The 19,241-nt window shown below is 50.9% G+C and overlaps 1 protein-coding gene across 1 annotated transcript in view; it reads right to left on the bottom strand.

Moving 5' to 3' along the window:
- Nucleotides 1-391: 391 nt before the first annotated feature.
- The window catches only part of CNGB1 (cyclic nucleotide gated channel subunit beta 1), a 25,006-nt gene continuing 6,156 nt past the window's right edge, over nucleotides 392-19,241 (bottom strand). Inside the window, exons 13-32 of the mRNA XM_062500269.1 lie at nucleotides 18,567-19,122; nucleotides 16,921-17,050; nucleotides 16,532-16,574; nucleotides 13,924-14,041; nucleotides 11,368-11,463; nucleotides 10,817-10,974; nucleotides 10,476-10,655; nucleotides 9,606-9,814; nucleotides 8,700-8,750; nucleotides 8,500-8,586; nucleotides 8,080-8,144; nucleotides 7,517-7,639; nucleotides 6,124-6,265; nucleotides 5,736-5,895; nucleotides 5,021-5,118; nucleotides 4,849-4,932; nucleotides 4,362-4,480; nucleotides 3,611-3,757; nucleotides 1,903-2,098; nucleotides 392-604 (exon numbers count right to left, since the gene is read on the bottom strand). Of these exons, the coding sequence (XP_062356253.1) occupies nucleotides 392-604; nucleotides 1,903-2,098; nucleotides 3,611-3,757; nucleotides 4,362-4,480; nucleotides 4,849-4,932; nucleotides 5,021-5,118; nucleotides 5,736-5,895; nucleotides 6,124-6,265; nucleotides 7,517-7,639; nucleotides 8,080-8,144; nucleotides 8,500-8,586; nucleotides 8,700-8,750; nucleotides 9,606-9,814; nucleotides 10,476-10,655; nucleotides 10,817-10,974; nucleotides 11,368-11,463; nucleotides 13,924-14,041; nucleotides 16,532-16,574; nucleotides 16,921-17,050; nucleotides 18,567-19,122 (2,975 nt within the window). The remainder of the gene's footprint in view (nucleotides 605-1,902; nucleotides 2,099-3,610; nucleotides 3,758-4,361; nucleotides 4,481-4,848; nucleotides 4,933-5,020; nucleotides 5,119-5,735; nucleotides 5,896-6,123; nucleotides 6,266-7,516; nucleotides 7,640-8,079; nucleotides 8,145-8,499; nucleotides 8,587-8,699; nucleotides 8,751-9,605; nucleotides 9,815-10,475; nucleotides 10,656-10,816; nucleotides 10,975-11,367; nucleotides 11,464-13,923; nucleotides 14,042-16,531; nucleotides 16,575-16,920; nucleotides 17,051-18,566; nucleotides 19,123-19,241) is intronic.

Here is a 19,241-nt window from a genome sequence, read left to right as displayed (position 1 = left end):
GCCAAGCGGTGACTCAGCTGTCAGAGGTGAATAACTCTTCATGCTTTGTCTGAACACTCATTAACCATCCAGAGCCATAAAAAGCAATTTTTCCATAGCTCTCCCTCCACAAGGTTGGATTTCAAAGCAAAAGGGCTGACCTGAGATTTAGTGGGAAATTAATAAAGGTGCTCAATAGATCTGCAGAGCATAGAAACCTTTTATGGTTCTGTGTCAAATGGCAGAGGGTTTTATCAGCAGTGATTGAGGGTCTGGGCAGAAGGGAGAGGCAGATCCTACCCACAGCACATAGCAAAACCTACAGCCACAACATGGAAATCATTAACAACAAAAATCTGCTAGCCCAGGCATTTGCCTGACTCCTACGCCTGCCCTGGGACCTGCTGCTGTTTCATTTCTCTTCTTTTTTTTCATCTTTCTCTGAAATCTCAGCAGCAAGGATTTCCTCATGTTCTTTTGCTGTGGAAATCACACGAATGGTGACTGAATGAGCAGAAGATTCTGAGGATATTTCTTCTCCCAGCCGGGTTTGTGCCTTGTGGGATGTGACAGGCGATCTCTGGTGCACTGGTGATTTTGGTGGGGTTGGGCTGACACTGGAACCCTGCAATAAAAAGTGAAAAAGAGGAAAAACAACCTTAGCAGATCCTTGCCCACTACCCCCAACATGGTAAATCTGGACAGGTGTTCTTTAGTTCCCCTACAGGTTCTCTGCATTGGGATGTCAGCATGATGCCAGAGATGCTCCCTGCAAGAGGGGCCGCTGGATTACACCCTGCATGTCTTGAGAAACACAGAGACGGGAGCACAGCAAAGCTTTCTCACATCTGCACTAACTCTTGTTTTGCTCCTCAAGCTTCTGGAGGGGCTGATCTTGGCCAAACATGGCACTAGTGCTGTTGTGAGGGAGCAGCCCCAGACTGCTCTGTCCTCCTCTAGAGAGGAGCCTTAGAAGCCTGCCCCACGGATGTTCCATGGAGAGGGGTGTTAGCAGGATCCTGCTCACCCATTAATGGGGTTAGTTCCCAATACATGCACCCTTCAGCAACTGGGCTTGTTTTCACTCATTCTCAGCCTTCAGTGCCACTGTTCACTGCTGCTGTTAACTGGTTATGGATTAATGTCAAATACCACATTGTTTGAAGCCTCTCTGCCTTTGAAGAACTTCAGAAATGCAGCTGTGCTTGGCATCAACCTGGTGTTTACCCAGCCTCAAGGCCACTGCACTCCCTATCAGCTCCTCTTTGCCCTCCCTCTACACATCCAGATGTGATAGGTGTGCCTGGCTCCGTGCTGAGTAAAGTAACAACAACATCTGCATGGAGACAACATTTTCCTTTCAAGTTCAGTTGAGACTGCTGGAAGAAAAAAAAAGGGGGAAAAAAAGGTAGGGCCATTTTCCGTTTCAGCTGCTCATAACAAAAAGCAAGGGGGTTTGTGTGGAGGTGGCAGGACAGCATTGCCTGCTGCAGGGACCTTTGCCCAACCAGCTGGAGAAAGCTTTGAAACATCAGCTGGGCTGTGGGTGGTGGGTGCCCCTGCCAGTACATTGATTAATTATGAGGGGCTCTGTCTCTGCAGGATAGAAGGGACATTCATTCATTCATTCATTCCTCTGTGGCTGTAGCCTAGCTAGAAATTAGACTCAGGCCTAGCACAGGTAGGCAAAAATTTAATGTATTTCCCTTTTGTATAGCAAAACAAACCCCTGTGGGATACTACCATTCCCCCAAAGACCTGTGCAAGATGTTTTCTCACCCCTTCCCATCTGCCCAGGCTTTGACAGCCCCCAGCAACCTGAGATCAGTCCTCTGAGGCACCTGAACCATTCCAGAGCTGGTGGGGAGAGCTCGCTTGGCATCTAAGGAAGCAAAGCCAAGTTGCCACGGTGCCCGGGCTGACCTGTGCCTCCTGCATCGTCCTGAGCTCCTTCAGCCTCCAGCGGAGCCGCCCCAGGGCCCCTTTGCCCCCCACCCTGCCCGTGGCAGCCAGGGCAGCCTTGAACAGCTTTGGGGTGTCAGCTCTCGGGGGGATGATCAGTGCATCTCCGGGGCCACCTTTCTCTTCTTTGGGTTTGTTGTTGCTTTTCAGCATTTTCCTGCAGCACGGAAAGGGAGAGGTGATGTCAGTCCGGGAACATGTTCTATCAGCTGGATTTCATCACGCAGAGAAACCAAGCGTTAAAAGGACAAGGATCTTTACGTGCCTTAGGGAGGACAGAATAACAAATCCAAGCAATGTTAAGAACGAAAACGATTCTTTTCACAGATTTTTCAACGAAGGCGCTTTGGCCATCCCACTTACTCCCATCTCCACCCACTTTGAGAGGCGAATTTTGGCAGCCGGAGCCTCCGCAGCCAGCGGCGAGGGCCGGGTGCCCTCTGTCGAGGGACCGCAGCTCCAGCCGGGAGCGGGAGACACCTCCGGGAATGGGAGACACCTCCGGGAATGGGAGACACCTCCGGGAGCGGGAGACACCTCCGGGAATGGGAGACACCTCCGGGAATGGGAGACACCTCCGGGAATAGGAGACACCTCCGGGAGCGGGAGACACCTCCGGGAATGGGAGACACCTCCGGGAGCGGGAGACACCTCCGGGAATGGGAGACACCTCCGGGAGCGGGAGACACCTCCGGGAGCGGGAGACACCTCCGGGAATGGGAGACACCTCCGGGAGCGGGAGACACCTCCGGGAATGGGAGACACCTCCGGGAGCGGGAGACACCTCCGGGAATGGGAGACACCTCCGGGAATGGGAGACACCTCCGGGAGCGGGAGACACCTCCGGGAATGGGAGACACCTCCGGGAGCGGGAGACACCTCCGGGAATGGGAGACACCTCCGGGAATGGGAGACACCTCCGGGAGCGGGAGACACCTCCGGGAATGGGAGACACCTCCGGGAGCGGGAGACACCTCCGGGAATGGGAGACACCTCCGGGAATGGGAGACACCTCCGGGAGCGGGAGACACCTCCGGGAATGGGAGACACCTCCGGGAGCGGGAGACACCTCCGGGAGTGGGAGACACCTCCGGGAGCGGGAGACACCTCCGGGAATGGGAGACACCTCCGGGAATGGGAGACACCTCCGGGAGCGGGAGACACCTCCGGGAGTGGGAGACACCTCCGGGAATGGGAGACACCTCCGGGAGCGGGAGACACCTCCGGGAGCGGGAGACACCTCCGGGAATGGGAGACACCTCCGGGAATGGGAGACACCTCCGGGAGCGGGAGACACCTCCGGGAATGGGAGACACCTCCGGGAATGGGAGACACCTCCGGGAGCGGGAGACACCTCCGGGAGCGGGAGACACCTCCGGGAATGGGAGACACCTCCGAGAGCGGGAGACACCTCCGGGAATGGGAGACACCTCCGGGAGCGGGAGACACCTCCGGGAATGGGAGACACCTCCGGGAGCGGGAGACACCTCCGGGAATGGGAGACACCTCCGGGAGCGGGAGACACCTCCGAGAGCGGGAGTGCTCCGCCTGGAGCAGGAGCTTTCCCAGGGCTTCACAGAGACAAAACTCCCCTGAGATTGTGAAGCCCAGGCTCTGCTGTTTTTAAACCCCACACAGGTTTTTAAACCCCACACAGCCCAGCACTCACTTGGCTTTCTTACGCAGCAGCTTCTGAGACTCCGGGTAATGCACCAGAATCTCGTTCAAGTCTTTCTTCTCCAAAATAAAAAGGTTGGCGAAGCCGTGTGCCACCACATTTGCTGTCCGGCGATTTCCCCCTCCTGCTGCCAGCAAGCTGGGAGAGACAATGCAAGACATCAAATAAGACATCAACACCTCTGCTCGCAGGCTCAGAATGTCACATCTCCTTTACACATCACCTCTCCCTTTCAGGGGACTCAGAGTTTAATTTTCACTGCTGATGGAATTTATCATGCACAATTTTTAAAGAATGATAAAGGGAAACCTTGCATGGAGTACTATATAAAAATTATTTGCAGGTTTGAAGGGTTAAATATTGCATTTTACACCAGTCTAGTGTCTGCTGGGCTGTGGGGAGGCAGCAGTATTGCTGTGTTACCAACTGGTACATGGCTTTTCATTCCCATTAAAGGGGTGGGTTAATCACTGGAAGACTGTATTTGTAAAACACCTTTTCTGATAAATTTTCCCGCTCCTCCATCCATATTCCTCTGTTTACCATCACCAGCTCCCCAGGCAGAAGACAACACGATGACAAAAACTGCAGGAAAGCTGTAATTTTCTCAGCTGCTACCCAGTGTTTATGGCTCTCAGTCACAAAAATTAATTGAGATGTTGCTGATCCTTCCACCTCCCACCCTCCTCACCCAAAGCCCACAAGCTGCATTTCCCCAGCTCCCTGAAAATGCTTCACTCACCTGATTTCCCCAAAGACAGATCCAGCTTTCAGAGTCACCAGCACGGATTTGCCATCAGGTCCCCCCAGCACCTGCACTTGTCCCGCCTGGATGATGTACATCTCACGGCCTATTTCTCCCTGCAGGGAAGAGGGGACCTGGCTGGGGTGCCCAGAAACAGGGAGACCTCATGGATGCCCTCAGCAGCATCTTGCTGGAAATCCCCATGACCATACTGCCCTCTCCAAGCTCCCAAAATGTCTTGACAGTGCTCACTCCTGAGCATTCTCATCTCAGCATCCCGAAGACTCCGACAAGCTTTCCCCTCCTCTCCTGCTGTTCAGAGCTGCAGCAGGAGAGGTCAGTCTTTGTACAACGCCAGCTGCAACCCAGGACGGTTTTGCTCCAAATTCCCTCCCTGTGAGGTGGCTCACCAGGATGATGGGCCAGTCCTGGCTTTCCCCAGTGCCCTGCACAGCCTGGCTCTGGCTCCCAAGCATCTCATTACCTTCTTGCACACGTAGTCATTGGGCAGGTAGACCACTGATCTGAGCCGCTTCAGCATGTCGAAGATCATCTGTCTGTCACAACCCTGGGAGCAAATAGAGCCAAAAATGCCAGCATTAGTCTGTGCTGGTGTGGCAGGCTGTGCCAGCCAGGGCCTGTGCTGCAGGGGGTACCTGGAAAAGGGCCACTTTGCTCACAATGTTGTAGTTCACGTCAATGGCAATGTCCAGCCTCATCTTGTCTGGTAGCTGCACCAGCAGCTCTGACTCATCTGTGAGACAAAGCAGAAAAGTGGCTGCTTCCAACACTTGTTCTGAGAGTGTGTCTTTTATGTGGCAGTGAGAAAGCAGCCCATGTCCTGGTGGCAGAAGGAAAGGGCCAGCTCACACAGAGGGGTCTCTTCCAGCCTCTGCCCACCCAGCAACCTGCAGGTCTAAATCTGAAGTGTGATGGGAAATCACCCTTTGAATTATCCCTGCTCTGATGGCTCTCATAAACAGACCAATGAGTCATCATCAGCATTTTTCTTGTCCAGGAGGGTGGGCACAGAGGTTCTGGTCCTACCTCATGACTTACTGGTGGGGTGAGCTGGTGGCTTTGCTGCTGGACACACTCTGGCCAGTGACTGACAGTCACTGTCCTCTCTCCAGGGCACGTGGGGTGCTGGACTCAGTGTGCTGTGAGTGATGCCAGGTCACCAAAGTGCTGTGACCCAGTGCCAGTCTAAACTTTACAGGTGGGCAAACAAGTCCCTATACTGAAGAATAAAATAAGCCACCCTCCACCCCCAAACTATAGTGCTATTTGACAGTAACATTTCAGCTCTGCAGAGCAACCACAGTAAAACATAAGATTAAAGAATTCACCCTTGGAGTGGCTGGATCTCACCTAGCATGCCCTGAGAGTGCCATGTGTACTCATACCACGTCTTCACCCGGTTCTGAACAGTTCTGGGGATCTTGTAGAAGTTCATGTATTTAATGGTGCTGTCCATGCAGCTCCGATAGTAAGTCTGCCCGGCAGTAGCAGCACCAACCACGTCTCTCATCTAAATGGAAGAGGTGGAGGAGGACTTTACGTTGCTGTCACTTATCCATCAGCAGGTTAAGCATGTAAGCCAAGCCCCAGCAGCATCTGCCAAATCCCTTTTTGTCTTGCACCAATGCTGAGCAGGTCTTCCCATGGGGAAAACAAAACGGGAGAAGCAAACCTGTGGATCAAACACACTAAAATCACCCCCACCTGAGGCTGTAAATATTCCCTGGCTCCAACTCACCTGCCCTATCATGACAGAGAAAGCAAAGACGCCTGTGAAGTAGTTCAGCAGCTGGAAGACGATCTCAAACAGGGTCTTGGGGTCTGGCAGGCCCCCGATGGTGATGAGGGTTTTCACTGCCCAGTAGTAACAGCGGATGTAGCTGGGAGAGAAGAGAAGAGAAGAGAAGAGAAGAGAAGAGAAGAGAAGAGAAGAGAAGAGAAGAGAAGAGAAGAGAAGAGAAGAGAAGAGAAGAGAAGAGAAGAGAAGAGAAGAGAAGAGAAGAGAAGAGAAGAGAAGAGAAGAGAAGAGAAGAGAAGAGAAGAGAAGAGAAGAGAAGAGAAGAGAAGGAGGCAGCTCTGAGGACATTTCTGTTTCACCCTTCAGCACTGAATTCATGGCCTCTGGCCATGGGAAGCCAGATCCTGCTAAGAATAATTATGGATGACAAAGGGAAAAACTGAAGGGCTTCAGACTCCCCACCACACCTGAAGGTGCTTCTGGAGATGCTACAGGAGCAGGGGAAACCAGTGGTCCCTCCAGGAACCTCCACCTGGGAGGCTCAGCTTCTCTGGTTACTCCTGTTTTATGCTCCTTACAGCTCTGCCATAAACCAGCAACATTTTCACTTTTAGATATCATATATGATATATGATTTAGATAATCACTTTTAGATAGCATATTTTTAGCAACATTCACAATTTTAGAAATCATCGGGGGAAAAAAACGTGTTTGTGAGCAAATTGTTGGAATGGGATTTAGGAGAAGCCAAGTGAATTGCTGATTCCCTGGTCTTGGGCATTCCCTTGGGTGTTTTGTTTCCACCTGAAGATGGACACAGATTTGTATATCATACGAAATAACTCTCTAGCAGCAGCATTAACACAAGTGTGGGCATTCAGCTTGCGAGCCAAGGACTCTGCCTGTAGCCCCAATCACTGACAGCACAGGGGACATTTGACACAGGTATTGCCATGATGAGGGGAAGGGCTGGCCACTGTCCCCATCTCACACCCCAGCTGCTGACACAAGGCACAAGGACACAGTGTCACTCCTCCATCCCAACCTGGTAACAGTCAACACAGACAGAAACAGGATTCATACTTTCACCCTGGCTAGCCAGGGAGCATTCCTTTGCTCCCCAGCACCAGGATCCCACTTTTTCAGCCACTTCAACCTACCACAGCTTTCCACCTTTCCCCAGCTGCAGCCTCATCTTACAGCACTGTGTGTTACTGCACATCCCATCCCTTCCATCCTTGTCATTCTCCCTGGCTCCACATCTTCCCCTGACACTCCCAACCCTTTGCTTCAGGGGTTTCTTATGAATCCAGCTGCATCCCACTATCTCCCTTTTTGCTCCAGCTCATTGCAGCAGGCTGTGCTAAGTGAGACCCTCAGCCCTGGCTTGTACCTGTTTCCTTCCCCATCATAGACCCAGGTGGTGGAGCCCAGTCCTTCGTAGGCTGAGGCCCAGTAGTAGAGGCAGGAGTTCACGTGCAGGCTGTACAGTAAGTAGGCAGTGGTCCGAATCACTCTGCAGAAAAACCCAGGAGAGAGCAGGAAGGGAGATGATGTCTGCTGGAGAAAGATGTCAGGTTCCCCCTTGGTGTCAGTATGAGCCTTGAAGTGGTGACCATACAGGTCCTGCTAAGGCAGGAATCACAGAGCACCCCGACCCTGCTGCTGCCTCCTGCAAGCCCTGCAGCTCCAGAAGTGCCAGAAAAAGCAGTTTATCTGCTGATGGCTCTCCTTCACTGCCAGCACCCCGTCCCCATGGCTTGGAGAGAGGTGATCCTACCCATGCAGGCTTTTGGACCCTGATGTCCCACCACATCAGCCAAAGTCCATGTCAGCCAGCCCAGGCACAACAGGGAAATAAATCAGGGACCCAGAACAAGTGCAGAATGAACTCAACCTTCCTCCCCAGTGGCAAACAGCAATTCCATGCTTCCTCCTTCCCCCCATGCCCCTCACCTGTAGATGTATGCCTTGGTCAGGATGGCCTCCAGGCGGTTGTTGAACTCGAAGAAGGCCATGTACTGGGAGGAGAAGGAGAGCTGCATGGTGCAGGTTCCCTGCTGGGAGAGTCACCTCCCCATAAAACCCCTCTGCCCCTCATTTCCCTACTGCAGCCCCTCTACAGCATGGACTGCCACAGACAAATTTGTCTCCATCCCTAAGTGCCCCTCTAGTCAAATGTGAGTAGTTCAGGATTGAAATGAAGTGTTTGATCAACTGCCCTGCAAAGCCTTTGGGAGAAAATTTCCCTCTGTTTTATAATCCTCCTGTCATCATCGATGAGTGTGACAAGCTATAGCTCACCCCAGCCAGCACAGGACTCCTCCAGGTCCACTGCAGCTGCTGTTCTGCCTGATTTTGTAAGCTCTGACTCACCTTCAGACAGCGAGGGAAACGCAGGAGGGGGTTGACACCCACTTTGAAGTAGAAGAAATCCAGGGGCAGGAGGCACAGCACATCCATCTGAAATCCACACAGGGAGAAACTTCTGTGGGGACCTGCAGGAGCACTGGGGTGGGGCTGCAACCCACAGGGCAGATTAAAGATTCCGATGAATAAAGAAAATTTTGACAAACCTTGAAGCGCTGTGATCGCAGGTAGTTCTCCTTCATGGCCTTTTTGTCAGTCTGGTGGGGAACAGGAAGGAGAGAGAGAGAGGAATATTGATTATTGCTTAGAGAAAGGAAAGCTAGGGCCAACATGGTCGTGCCTGGTTTTTCTCCTCTGCACCACAACAGGGAAGATGCTCCCTTCATGCCTGGAAAGGGGAGAAGAGCAAGCAGAGAAGTCCTGGCTGTATGCCATCCTCCCATCCTACCTTGGGACATCCTGTGTTGATTTTGCATCCCAGGAAAAGAACAGCACAGTGCCAGCACCACAAAAATCAGCATTTGCAGGGGAAACTGCCTGTCTGAGTATCTGCATGGCCATGGGAAAGCTGTACCCTCAAGGTGTGATTTTTCACAGTTTGTTTAATTGAATATGGAAATGAAATCAAAGGCGTCCCTTATCTCAGGCATGTGATCTGTGTGTTCTGATTGCAATTGCTAATGCATCCTGCCTGATGTGCTCCTTAATCAACCCCAGAGTTTGTTACACCCATGCCCAAGGTTGGCACCACACGGCTGTGCTGGGGCCAGTCAATGAGCACCTCACCATGGGCAGAACCACCCCATGGAGCAGCACCCTGCAGGCATCCCTACCCAGGAACAGGGACCACAGAGAGCACAGTTTCTGGATAGGACAGTATTGATTTTATAGGAAAAAATGGTGTGTTTGGCAGACAAAAAGAGTGCCAGCTTATCCAGTCTGTGACAGGAATGATGCTCATGGTCTCTGAGAGTGGACAGAGCTTTGATGGCCATGGCCATGATGAGAGAGCTTGTAGAGCTCGGTTCAGAGAGCAGCAGCAGCCGTGTCCCTCAGGGTGTGGGGATGGGAGGTGTGTGCCCAGTGGGGGGATGCAGTGCCCTGCCACTCACGATGATGTCTCCTCCCTGCACAAACTGCAGCCGGGTCTGAAAGATGAGGATGTCCAGCAGATAAATGAGGTCACAGAGGTAGTCCACCAGCAGCCAGTAGTGGATGTTTGCTGGAGTCTGGTAGGGGAAAGCCCAGCGGACAGGGATCAACCAGCAGTTCCAGTTCCAGGCCATGACAACGAAGAACAGCCACAGCACGTACATCAGATCTGCACACAGGGAACAGCACCACCATCAGCTGGGCAGACAACCCTCCTCCGTGTGAATCCCCTACACAGACAGGTTTCCATCCCCTGACCTGCCCTCAGCACAACAGGAAAACCTGCAGGAATTCTCTTGGTGACAGTGGTTAATTGCAGCTGGGCTCTAGCACATAGTGAACACCTCTGGTCACAGAACACACCATACTTTATCAAAAAGCTGCTTCTAACTTTGCTCATTCAGCTGTATTTGCTTTTGCTCTGCTCCCACAACTCCAGCTTCCCTGTTTTTCTTTTTCCCCTCCAGCCACTGAACTGGTGGCTGGCTGCCTGAGCCCAGAGGCTTCGAAAGGACTGAGGAATATGAAAGACTAAAGAAAGAGCTGGGCTTCTGTAGGGTGGCCACAAGGCAGTGGAATCTTCTTTCGTGATTTTAAATTTTTAGGAAGGCATCCACACCACAGGGAAAGCAGAAAGCCCAGTCATACTCCTGACACCCACAGCTGGAAGTATTCAGGAAAGCTTGTGCCTTGCAGAGGAGTTTAAAATTCTGTGCTTTAGTGAAAATTAAGTTGCTTCTTGTTTAGTTCTCCTCCCTTCCTCACCCTCTCTCCCCCAGTCCCACCAGCTTGCCCCCAGCCCAGGCACGAGGCCGTGCTCCATCACTCACTGGTGAGGGGGTCGATGCTGCTGGGGAACTTGGAGCTTTTCAGGCGGTCCAGCCAGGGCCGGTACTTGAATGTGCAGCACAGCATCTCACAGTAATGGTCATCCCTCGAAGGTTTGTCCCCCTTCAGCTCCCCTCCCGGGGCAAGCAGTGGTGCTGCTGCAGGTGCTGGCTTGATGGGAGCTGGGAAAGGACACACAGTTATTTCAAAGGGCAGAAGAAAATCTTCTTATTGCAGTTTTTTTAAAAGGTCTTTAAACTGTTAGCAAAAGAGCTGCCTCCCAGAAAACACAGGGTAGATGGGGACCCGCCAGGGAAACACTCTCAGCTCCACCTGAACTCACATGCCACAGGGCTCTCATCGTCTGAGGTGACATCAGAGTCAATCAGCTTCTCCTTCACCCTCTCTGTCCTCTCTTTGAAGAGCCTCACCAGCTCCTGGAGCCGGGTGTTGATGCCGGCGCTGCTCAGGCTCGTGGCTGAGCCCATGCGTTCGGGCAGCCTAGGGGGAAACCAGCAGGCATTTCATGAAGGTAGGAAAAACCCAGGGCAGGTTCACAGGATCATAGAAATCTGGAAAGGTTTGGGTTAGAAGGGACCTTAAAGCTCATCTCTTCCAACCTCTTTGCCATGGCAGGGACACCTTCCACCAGACCAGCTTCCTCCAAGCCCTATACAACCTGGCCTTGAACCATGACCCAGTCATGACCCATTCTTTAACCTACAGCATCTGAATTAGGATTTACCTGTGTTTATTTGGGTATTGTGTAGTGAGGAGAACACAAATTGGCATGGCTCCCTCTCCCTTTGATCACTTCTGGGATCCTCACTATTTCCACCCAAGCCCCAGGATGTGAACTGTGGCTGATCTGGAGTCCCTGGGCCCATCACACACCTTTCCCTCTGCTCCTCATCCCAGCCCAGCACTCGGCTGGGGAATTGGCTCACCAGTCCCTTGTCCAGACCATCCTCTGGGAGCAGTCGTTTCCTCCTGCAGACACAAACACAATGACCAAGGATTGGCTGGGCTCCTTTCCCTCCTCCTCCTCCTCCCAGCTGTATTTTCTGTTCCCCCTTCTTCTACTAGGGTCAGTCTCCCTCTCAATTTTTTATATTGCCTGGATGGGAGTGAACCCCCCTTCTTCTCTCCTGCTAAAGCTCTGTTTTCCCTGAGCACCAGCAAGCCCTTGGCTCCATGGACGTGCAGCCACCCGGCCCATTTTGCAGCTCAATTTGGGTACCTGCCAAAATGCACGGAGGGCATCATCCTGTGCTTGCCCCCAGTGCCACAGCTTCACATGACAACACTTCAAGAGGAAGGCAAGGAAAGTGCAGTGCCAGCAATTCCTAGAAGTTGTGTCCTAACACAGCTGGGGGCTCCCTTTGGCACAGGTGGGTTTCTCAGATGACTTCCTTACGTGTGGGCAAGAAAGGTGTCAGAAGGGAAGCTGAATATGAAGATAGCAGTCCCAGCAAAAATCTAGACTGGTTTACAAACCTGCAGCCAAGTCCAGAACTTTAGCTGTGATGAAGAAATTGTCCCTTGACACCACAACTGCTGGCCATGGCACAAAATGTCTCAGTGCTGTGTGTGGAGCAGGGGAAACAGGATGCTGAGGGAGGTGATCCTGCCAGCACAAATCTCCCAAAGAAAGCCAAATGCTGTGAACCCACCACCTTCAGCCTCGCTGGCTCTCAGGTGTGTCCTGTTGAGAGGTGGGGCAGGTGAACAAGACTGATGAACCTTAATTTCTCAAGTGCCCAGTGCAGAGGTAGAGGAAAACCACAAACCTCCCTTTTTAAAGTACTCTCAAATGTGGATGGAGGAGTTCCCAAAACATTAGTTTGGAGGCATAGTCATGCCAAGGCCCATATTGTTGTTAGGACAACATCCATTGCCTCTCACCAGTCTCCAGCTGCCCTTCTCCTGCCTCTGTCCCCTCAGGGCACCACGCTGCCCCACTGGCCTGTCCTCAGCCCTGAGCAAGCCCAGATGCCTGCAGTGACAGCCCACACACCCTTCAGTGAGCAGCCAGCTGGGATGGAAGCCCTGTCACAGCCTAAACCTTGCTCTGCTTTTGGTGCCCTTGGATTGCAGCAGCCAGAGGCCATAGGCACTAGGACATGTGGGATGCACAGGGTCCCTGCCCATATGGCATCAGCCAGAGTAACCTGGCATTATCTGCAGGAGCTTGTTTGCAGGCTCCAAAGAGGTGCGTGGCTCATCTGCAATGAGTTTTTTATGACTCTGTCAAAACCATGTTCACTCAAATTCTTCACAGAGCCATGTAGGAAAAAACTCAGGACTGTGGTCAGTAGAGATTTAGAGATAACTGGGTGACTTGTCAATGCAGAGATATAGCTTCTTCCTCTGGAAACACCAGCACGACATGAGCATTTTCCTTCTGGTTCACAGTATTTAATTTTTATTTCTTTATGTAGGAGAACAGGAGTTCCTTGTTTTCAGAAATAGCCAGTGTTGTTTTGAGACACTCCCTGGCCAGCAGAAGGGTTGATATGCTGACAAGTGTAACTGCAAATATGTTTAATGCTGTCAGTATTTTCACTGCAGGTATTTTACATGGAGCCTTGGGCTTTGCTGTCCCAGTTTAAATAGCTGTTCAATAGACTGGATTGTGGACATTTTTGCCATTTCATTGGCTCCTGCAGGAGCTTGTTTACTAAAAGATCCAAACTATTAAGTGAGAATGACTACAGCACCTGGTTTTCAGCATAGAAAAAAAAAAAAAATCCAACTTTAGCTTTCATTTTGAACCCTCTGCAAAAGTGAGCCTCAAAAAAACCTAGTGCCACAACAGAAAAAAAATCAGCTTCCTTCGGCCTAAATTTTAAAACTTGATTTTAATCCTCCCTCTCTCTAAGCATAGAATCACTGAATGATCTGAGCTGGAAGGGACCTTAAAAACCAGCTACTGCCATGGGCAGGGACACCTTCCAACTAGACCAGGTAGCTCCAAGTCCCATCCAACATCCCTTGAACGCTTTGAGGAATGGGACTTTCACCACTCCTCTGAAAGCACAAACCCAGGGGGGATATGCTGCAAATCCTTGTAGCAAAAATAGAAGAAGAAAATTGTTTGTTTTTGAGATGAAGGCTCATATCCAGCACATAGACACTCTGTGCTCTGAATGTGGGAACAAAGACAGGTGGACAACAAAAAAATGGGATTTGACCATGGCCTGGGGATCAAACCAGTCTCCAGGAGGACACACAGACAGGGCTGCCCCTGGCCACAAAAGCTTTAAACAAAATGTGACCATTTAATTTAAAAACGCCAACTAGAGGCAAGGTTTTCACCATCTCCTCTGCTGGGGGATGACACCCCCTGCACACACATCACTGTCCAGATCTGGGAACGAGTATCTCCACACGGTGGCACAAAAGTTCCTGTGCTGGCACCTGAGGGACCGCACCTGGGCAGAGCCATACCTGGGGGATGCTGCGCCGGGCACCGCCAGCAGGTTGGGAGCAGCAGGCACCAGCACAGGGCTGCCATGGATCTCCACAGCACTGTCCACAGCCTTGATCTCCACGGTGGGACAATTACCTGCTCCGTGGGGAAGGACAATAATGGCAGGTGAGGGGGTGCAGGGCTCTGCCTGCAGCCAGGACAGCTCTCCAGAGCTGACCCCAGGCCCTGCAGCACGTGGGGAGGACTCTCCTTCTCCCTCCCTTCCCTTCTTGCCTGGCTCTCCTTTCTCCTAAGCATTTGGAGCACCTATTCCTTCCCCCCCCCCCCAGTTTTTAACACTCTGAGAGCTGCCATCTGCTCTCCTTCTGCTTGCCCAGCTTGCAGTGATTGCAGCTACTCCATCTGAGTGTTGGGAACCCTGTGGTTTGGAAACAATGGAGATTAGGATTCCCAGCTGCAGGTGCTATGCAGGAACCCAGGATTTCCAGGAGAAAACCCACCTCCCAGGGTGTAGAGATTCTCCTGGTTCTTCTGAATGTTAACATGTGGATTGTAACACAGATTGTGACACTCTGAACCACACAGTGTTTGGTTTTCATGCAGAATAAGGCACTATTTAAATAAGCATTTCTGGCTTCTTTCTTCTGCAGAGGTAATAACTGCTTCCTGCCACATGCAAGGTTAGAAGCAGAAAGGTTGGATGTTTATAGTGGGTAAAGAAAGATGCCAGTTATCCAAAGGAGAAATAGCACTGGGGGCTACCTTGGCCAGAACCCACAGTCACTTGGCTTTAAAATGTGATGTCTTTTCTTAGCTATTTAACAAAATACAATGAATTCCTGCAGGATTTCTTCTGTGGGAATTTTTCACACATCTGAAAGACCCCATGCACCTGCTTCACACCGAGCAGAGTGTGACTTGATTAAATGCCTGAGAAAAGGCCTGTTTGAGTTGCAAAGTTAAAATCCTGTTGCACGTAAGGAAAAGCAGCAGAATTCAGCTTGCTGGTTAAAAACAAAGCAAAGCAAAGCTGCAGAAAGCCATGAACAGCAAATCTCCACCTTCCTCTCCTCCTAGTACGAGCAGGTTGTGCAAATGCTGGAGAGAACTGTGTGTGGTGATATTGCACCCTCTGCCTGCAGGTCCTTCAGGAGAGCTTTCCTGAGCAGCTCTAAACACACAGCATTTGCAGACACTCTCTAGGCTTAGCTAAAAAGGCACATAGTGATGAGGTAGAAGCAGACAAACACGTGGATTTTGTTCCCCAGCCTCTGTGCTGCAACGTGAAACGTGCTTTTATTTTATTAATTCTTTCCCCGCCCCCCTGCCAAAAAAGCAACCAAAAAAAGCAACTACTCCAGGAATCATCCCCCTCTAACTACGCATCGTCAAAGCCAACATCTCTAATACCTAGTGGGGATTGCTCCTCAGTGCAAAAATTGGGGTTGACAACTCCAGCCTTTGGCGTGCTGGCGACAAGGACGGGGGTGCAGGTGGCAGCGGTGGCTCGGTAGCTGGGGACATTGGGGAGCTCTAGAGCCCCATGGGCGGGAGGGGAGGGGTCCCTGCCAGCCAGCGGCTTGTCATGCACCAGCCGGTCCAGCTCGACGTCCCAGGCCCGCCTGGCCATGCTGCTAGGAGCCTGCTAGGTGCTTCAAGCAAAGGGCAAGGCGTCTGAAACTGCAATAGAACACAGAGTGGTTTGAGACGGGAGCGCTGTGCCACGGCAGAGATGCACGGCTGGCTGATGGGGTTTGGGGCTGCCTGCTGCTCGTGGGTGTGGGCACCCTGCCACGTGATTTTCGTGGAATCGTGGAAGGTTAAGGTCTTAAAGATCATGTCCCATGGGCAGGGATATCTCCCACTACTCCAGGTTGCTCCAACCTGGCCTTAAGCACTGCCGGGGTTGGGGCAACCAAAACCTCCCTGGGCAACATGTTCCAATATCTCACCATCCTCACTGTGAAGAATTTCTTCCTAATAATCGAACCTAAACTCCCCCTCTTTCAATTTGTGCCCATTACTCCTTGTCCTATCACTACAGTTCCTGACAAATCAGCCTTTTCTAGCATCATTGCCCCTCTGCAAGGGCTGCATGCAGAGAATCTCAGGGGTGAGGGCAAGCCATTCCCTGTGCAACTTTCTGATGTCAGTGGAGTTCTGCTAGGATGTGTCCTTTGTTCAGTCAGACTGCAATGGGAACTCACCACATTATTTTCATTACAAACCACTGGTTCCCAAAACATTATATTAAAATGTGTTTTCTTGCCACTGGTTATTTCCCAAATGGAGAAAAGTGGTAGAGAAAATACTTTTTATCCCTGCAAATTCTCCAGCTGGAGGAGAAACTCTTATTTCACATCAGGGATTGCTTAATAAACAGGACTAAGCATTGTACACTCAGACCCAGCTCCAGACAATGACAAAATTGCCATTGTGCTGTGCCCACAGGATGTTTTACCCCACTGAAAAGTCCTGACTGCCCCTGCAGGCTCACACTGCAGAGAAGTCAGCTGCCTGCTCCCTGACAGCAGGAAAGGAGAAGATCAATTCTCCCCCCCAACAGGCACTGCATCTCCTGCTTCACTTCATCCCATTTTGACATCATATTGCTACAGGTTGTACCTTCAGCATTGGTTTCAGCAGCTTCAGCTGTCTTCTCTTCCACCTTCGAAATAGAAAAAAAAAAATTTAAGGAGAAAAAGCCCATCCTGTCAGTAAAAGAACAGACTTTACTGCTTGACTGGATGCCCCATATCCCTCCTACTCGCCACACTCTCAGCTTGTTGTTCAGTGCCCATTTTGTAGGGTGAAAGGAGCCCTCCCTCCATCCACAGCTACTTCTGCTGCCCCAGCTTCAGGCATGGGGACATCTTGGTGGGAAACATGTCCAGTGCCCAGCCCAGTCTGCTCCTCCCAGGGCACTGCATCCCCTCGGAGAAGCTTTGAGCCCCCAGCACTTGCAGGGCAGCAGGAGCTCACTGCAGGAGCCCAAGCAGGGAGCGATGTTGTACCTGCACAGGAGCACCTTCGAGATTACTTATCTCCACTTCTTGCAGGTGCTCAACCCTGAGGGGCTCCTCGGCAAGGCAGGCTCCATCCACACCCTTATCAGCAGGGAGACAAGGCAGCTGCAGCAGGGGTCTGCAAGGGAGAGAAAAAGTACTGCCTGGGAGACCAGGTGAGAGGCACATAGGTAAAACAGGACACTGCACATGGATAAGCAAAAACTGCAGAGGCAGAAAGACCCAGGCAGAATGTTTCTCCTCCTGTGCATAATTATTTCTCATATAATTAAAATGGGCCAAATAAAAAGCTGAAACCTAATTTCCAGGCAAGGCTTTCCCACAAGCACTATTCAAATCCCATGCTTGTCTGTGCAAGACACCACCAGGACACATAATTCTCATTTTCCTTCAGCAGTAAGCACAGACCTCAGCTCCACCATTCCAACAAAGGGGCTCTCAAGATTGATTTTATTGCTTTAATGTAGCTTCATAACTGAAACAAAAGCACCTCAAATGTTGCTCTGTGCATTTAACTTTTGATTTGTTTTTTCCTGGTAAGAAATGTAAAGCAAGGATTTGGGATAATGAGAAGAATTTTAAGACAGCTAAATGCATGAAAATATTAGTTCTGTTATTTTTAATAAATTTCCCCCTTAATATTTAAAATTATGCTCCCTTCAAATGGGATCACAAATCTTTCCATTTTAAACTAGAAAACCTGTTGGTCTCTCTCTCCCAAGAAACAAACACACTGAAGGATGCAGTAGCATCTCATTCACCCCACAACTGAATCTCAAGTTTCTACAGTGAAGCTCCAGGAACAGATTTTGATGAAATACAAACATATGGGTTTGACACTGACTAATCCTGTGTTTTCAGCTTCTTCCTGAAAAATCTAGCTACTTTAGAGGAATTAACACAGAATAATATTGTAGTACTAGGTAATAAATCCCTAAATGTTTATCTCGTGTAAAATCAGAGCGAACTACTAATACGAGCAGAAAGATGTCTCCCAATACCATCTAGACCAAAGTCACCACCTTCCACAGCTGACAAGAACTCGCCTATTTTCTACAACAGGAAAAAATGTAAAATTTTACCTACTTGTATGAAGCAGCATTTGCAGACACAACACATAATCCTGTCTTTACATTCAGCTCTGTAACACCCAAAACAATCCCGAGTGCCCTGAATTAATGGGTACGGTTTAAATAGCACGGACCATCTCCCGAAGCTGCTGCTCCCGCCTTCTATGAAGGCGCAGGAGGGGCTGCGGCTGCCACGGGCAGAGATGGAGCCCGTGTCACCAGGAGACACTCGCCTGTCACCAGGAGACACTAGCCTGTCACCAGGAGACACTCGCCTGTCACCAGGGGCCGCGTCAGCAGCGAGCCCTGCGCTGAGCCGGTTTGCCAGAGCATCCCTCCCCATCCCTCCCCATCCCTCCCTTATCCCTCCCCATCCCTCCCCATTCCTCCCCATCCCTCCCCATCTCTCCCCATCCCTCCCCATCCCTCCCCAGCCGCTGCCAGGCTGGGAGCTCCTCTCTGCCATGGGTGTTTCAGCCTCTCCAGCTCCTGAACGCAGTTCAAACAAAAGCTGCAATCACGCTCCATTCCAACAAAGCCATAAAGGCAACGGGAGCCACTCACTCCGCACTCTCCTCCTGCTTCTCCTCTTTCTTATCTTCCTCTTTCCTCTTTTCCTCTTTCTTCTTCTCCTCTTTTTTCCTCTCCTTCTTCTTCTCCTCCTTCTTCCTTTTCTCCTCTTTCTTCCTGTCCTCCTCTATCTTCCTCTCCTCCTCCTCTTTCTTCCTGTCCTCCTCTATCTTCCTCTCCTCCTCCTCTTTCTTCCTGTCCTCCTCTATCATCTTCCTCTCCTCCTCCTCCTCTTTCTTCCTGTCCTCCTCTATCTTCCCCTCCTCTTCCTCTTTCTTCCTGTCCTCCTCTATCTTCCTCTCCTCTTCCTTTTCTTCCTCCTCTATCTTCCTCTCCTCTTCCTTTTCTTCCTCCTCTATCTTCCTCTCCTCTTCCTTTTCTTCCCTCTCCTCCTCCCTTTTCTTCCTCTCCTCTTCCTCCTCTTTTTTCCTGTCCTCCTCTTCCTCTTGCTTCCTCTCCTCTTCCTCCTTTTTCCCGTCCTCCTCTTCCCCTTTTATCCTCTCCTCCTCCTCTTTTATCGTTTCCTCTTCATCTTTTATCCTCTCCTCCTCTTTCTTCCTCCCGTCCTCCTTCTTTTTCCTGTCCTCCTCCTCTTTCTTCATCTCTTCCTCTTCTTTCTTCCTCTCCTCTTCCTCCTGCTTAATTTCCTTCTCCTCTTTCTTCTTCTCT

Source organism: Cinclus cinclus, chromosome 11 (assembly GCF_963662255.1).
Source record: "Cinclus cinclus chromosome 11, bCinCin1.1, whole genome shotgun sequence".
Taxonomy (NCBI): domain Eukaryota; kingdom Metazoa; phylum Chordata; class Aves; order Passeriformes; family Cinclidae; genus Cinclus; species Cinclus cinclus.
This window is presented reverse-complemented; position numbering and strand designations above follow the sequence as displayed.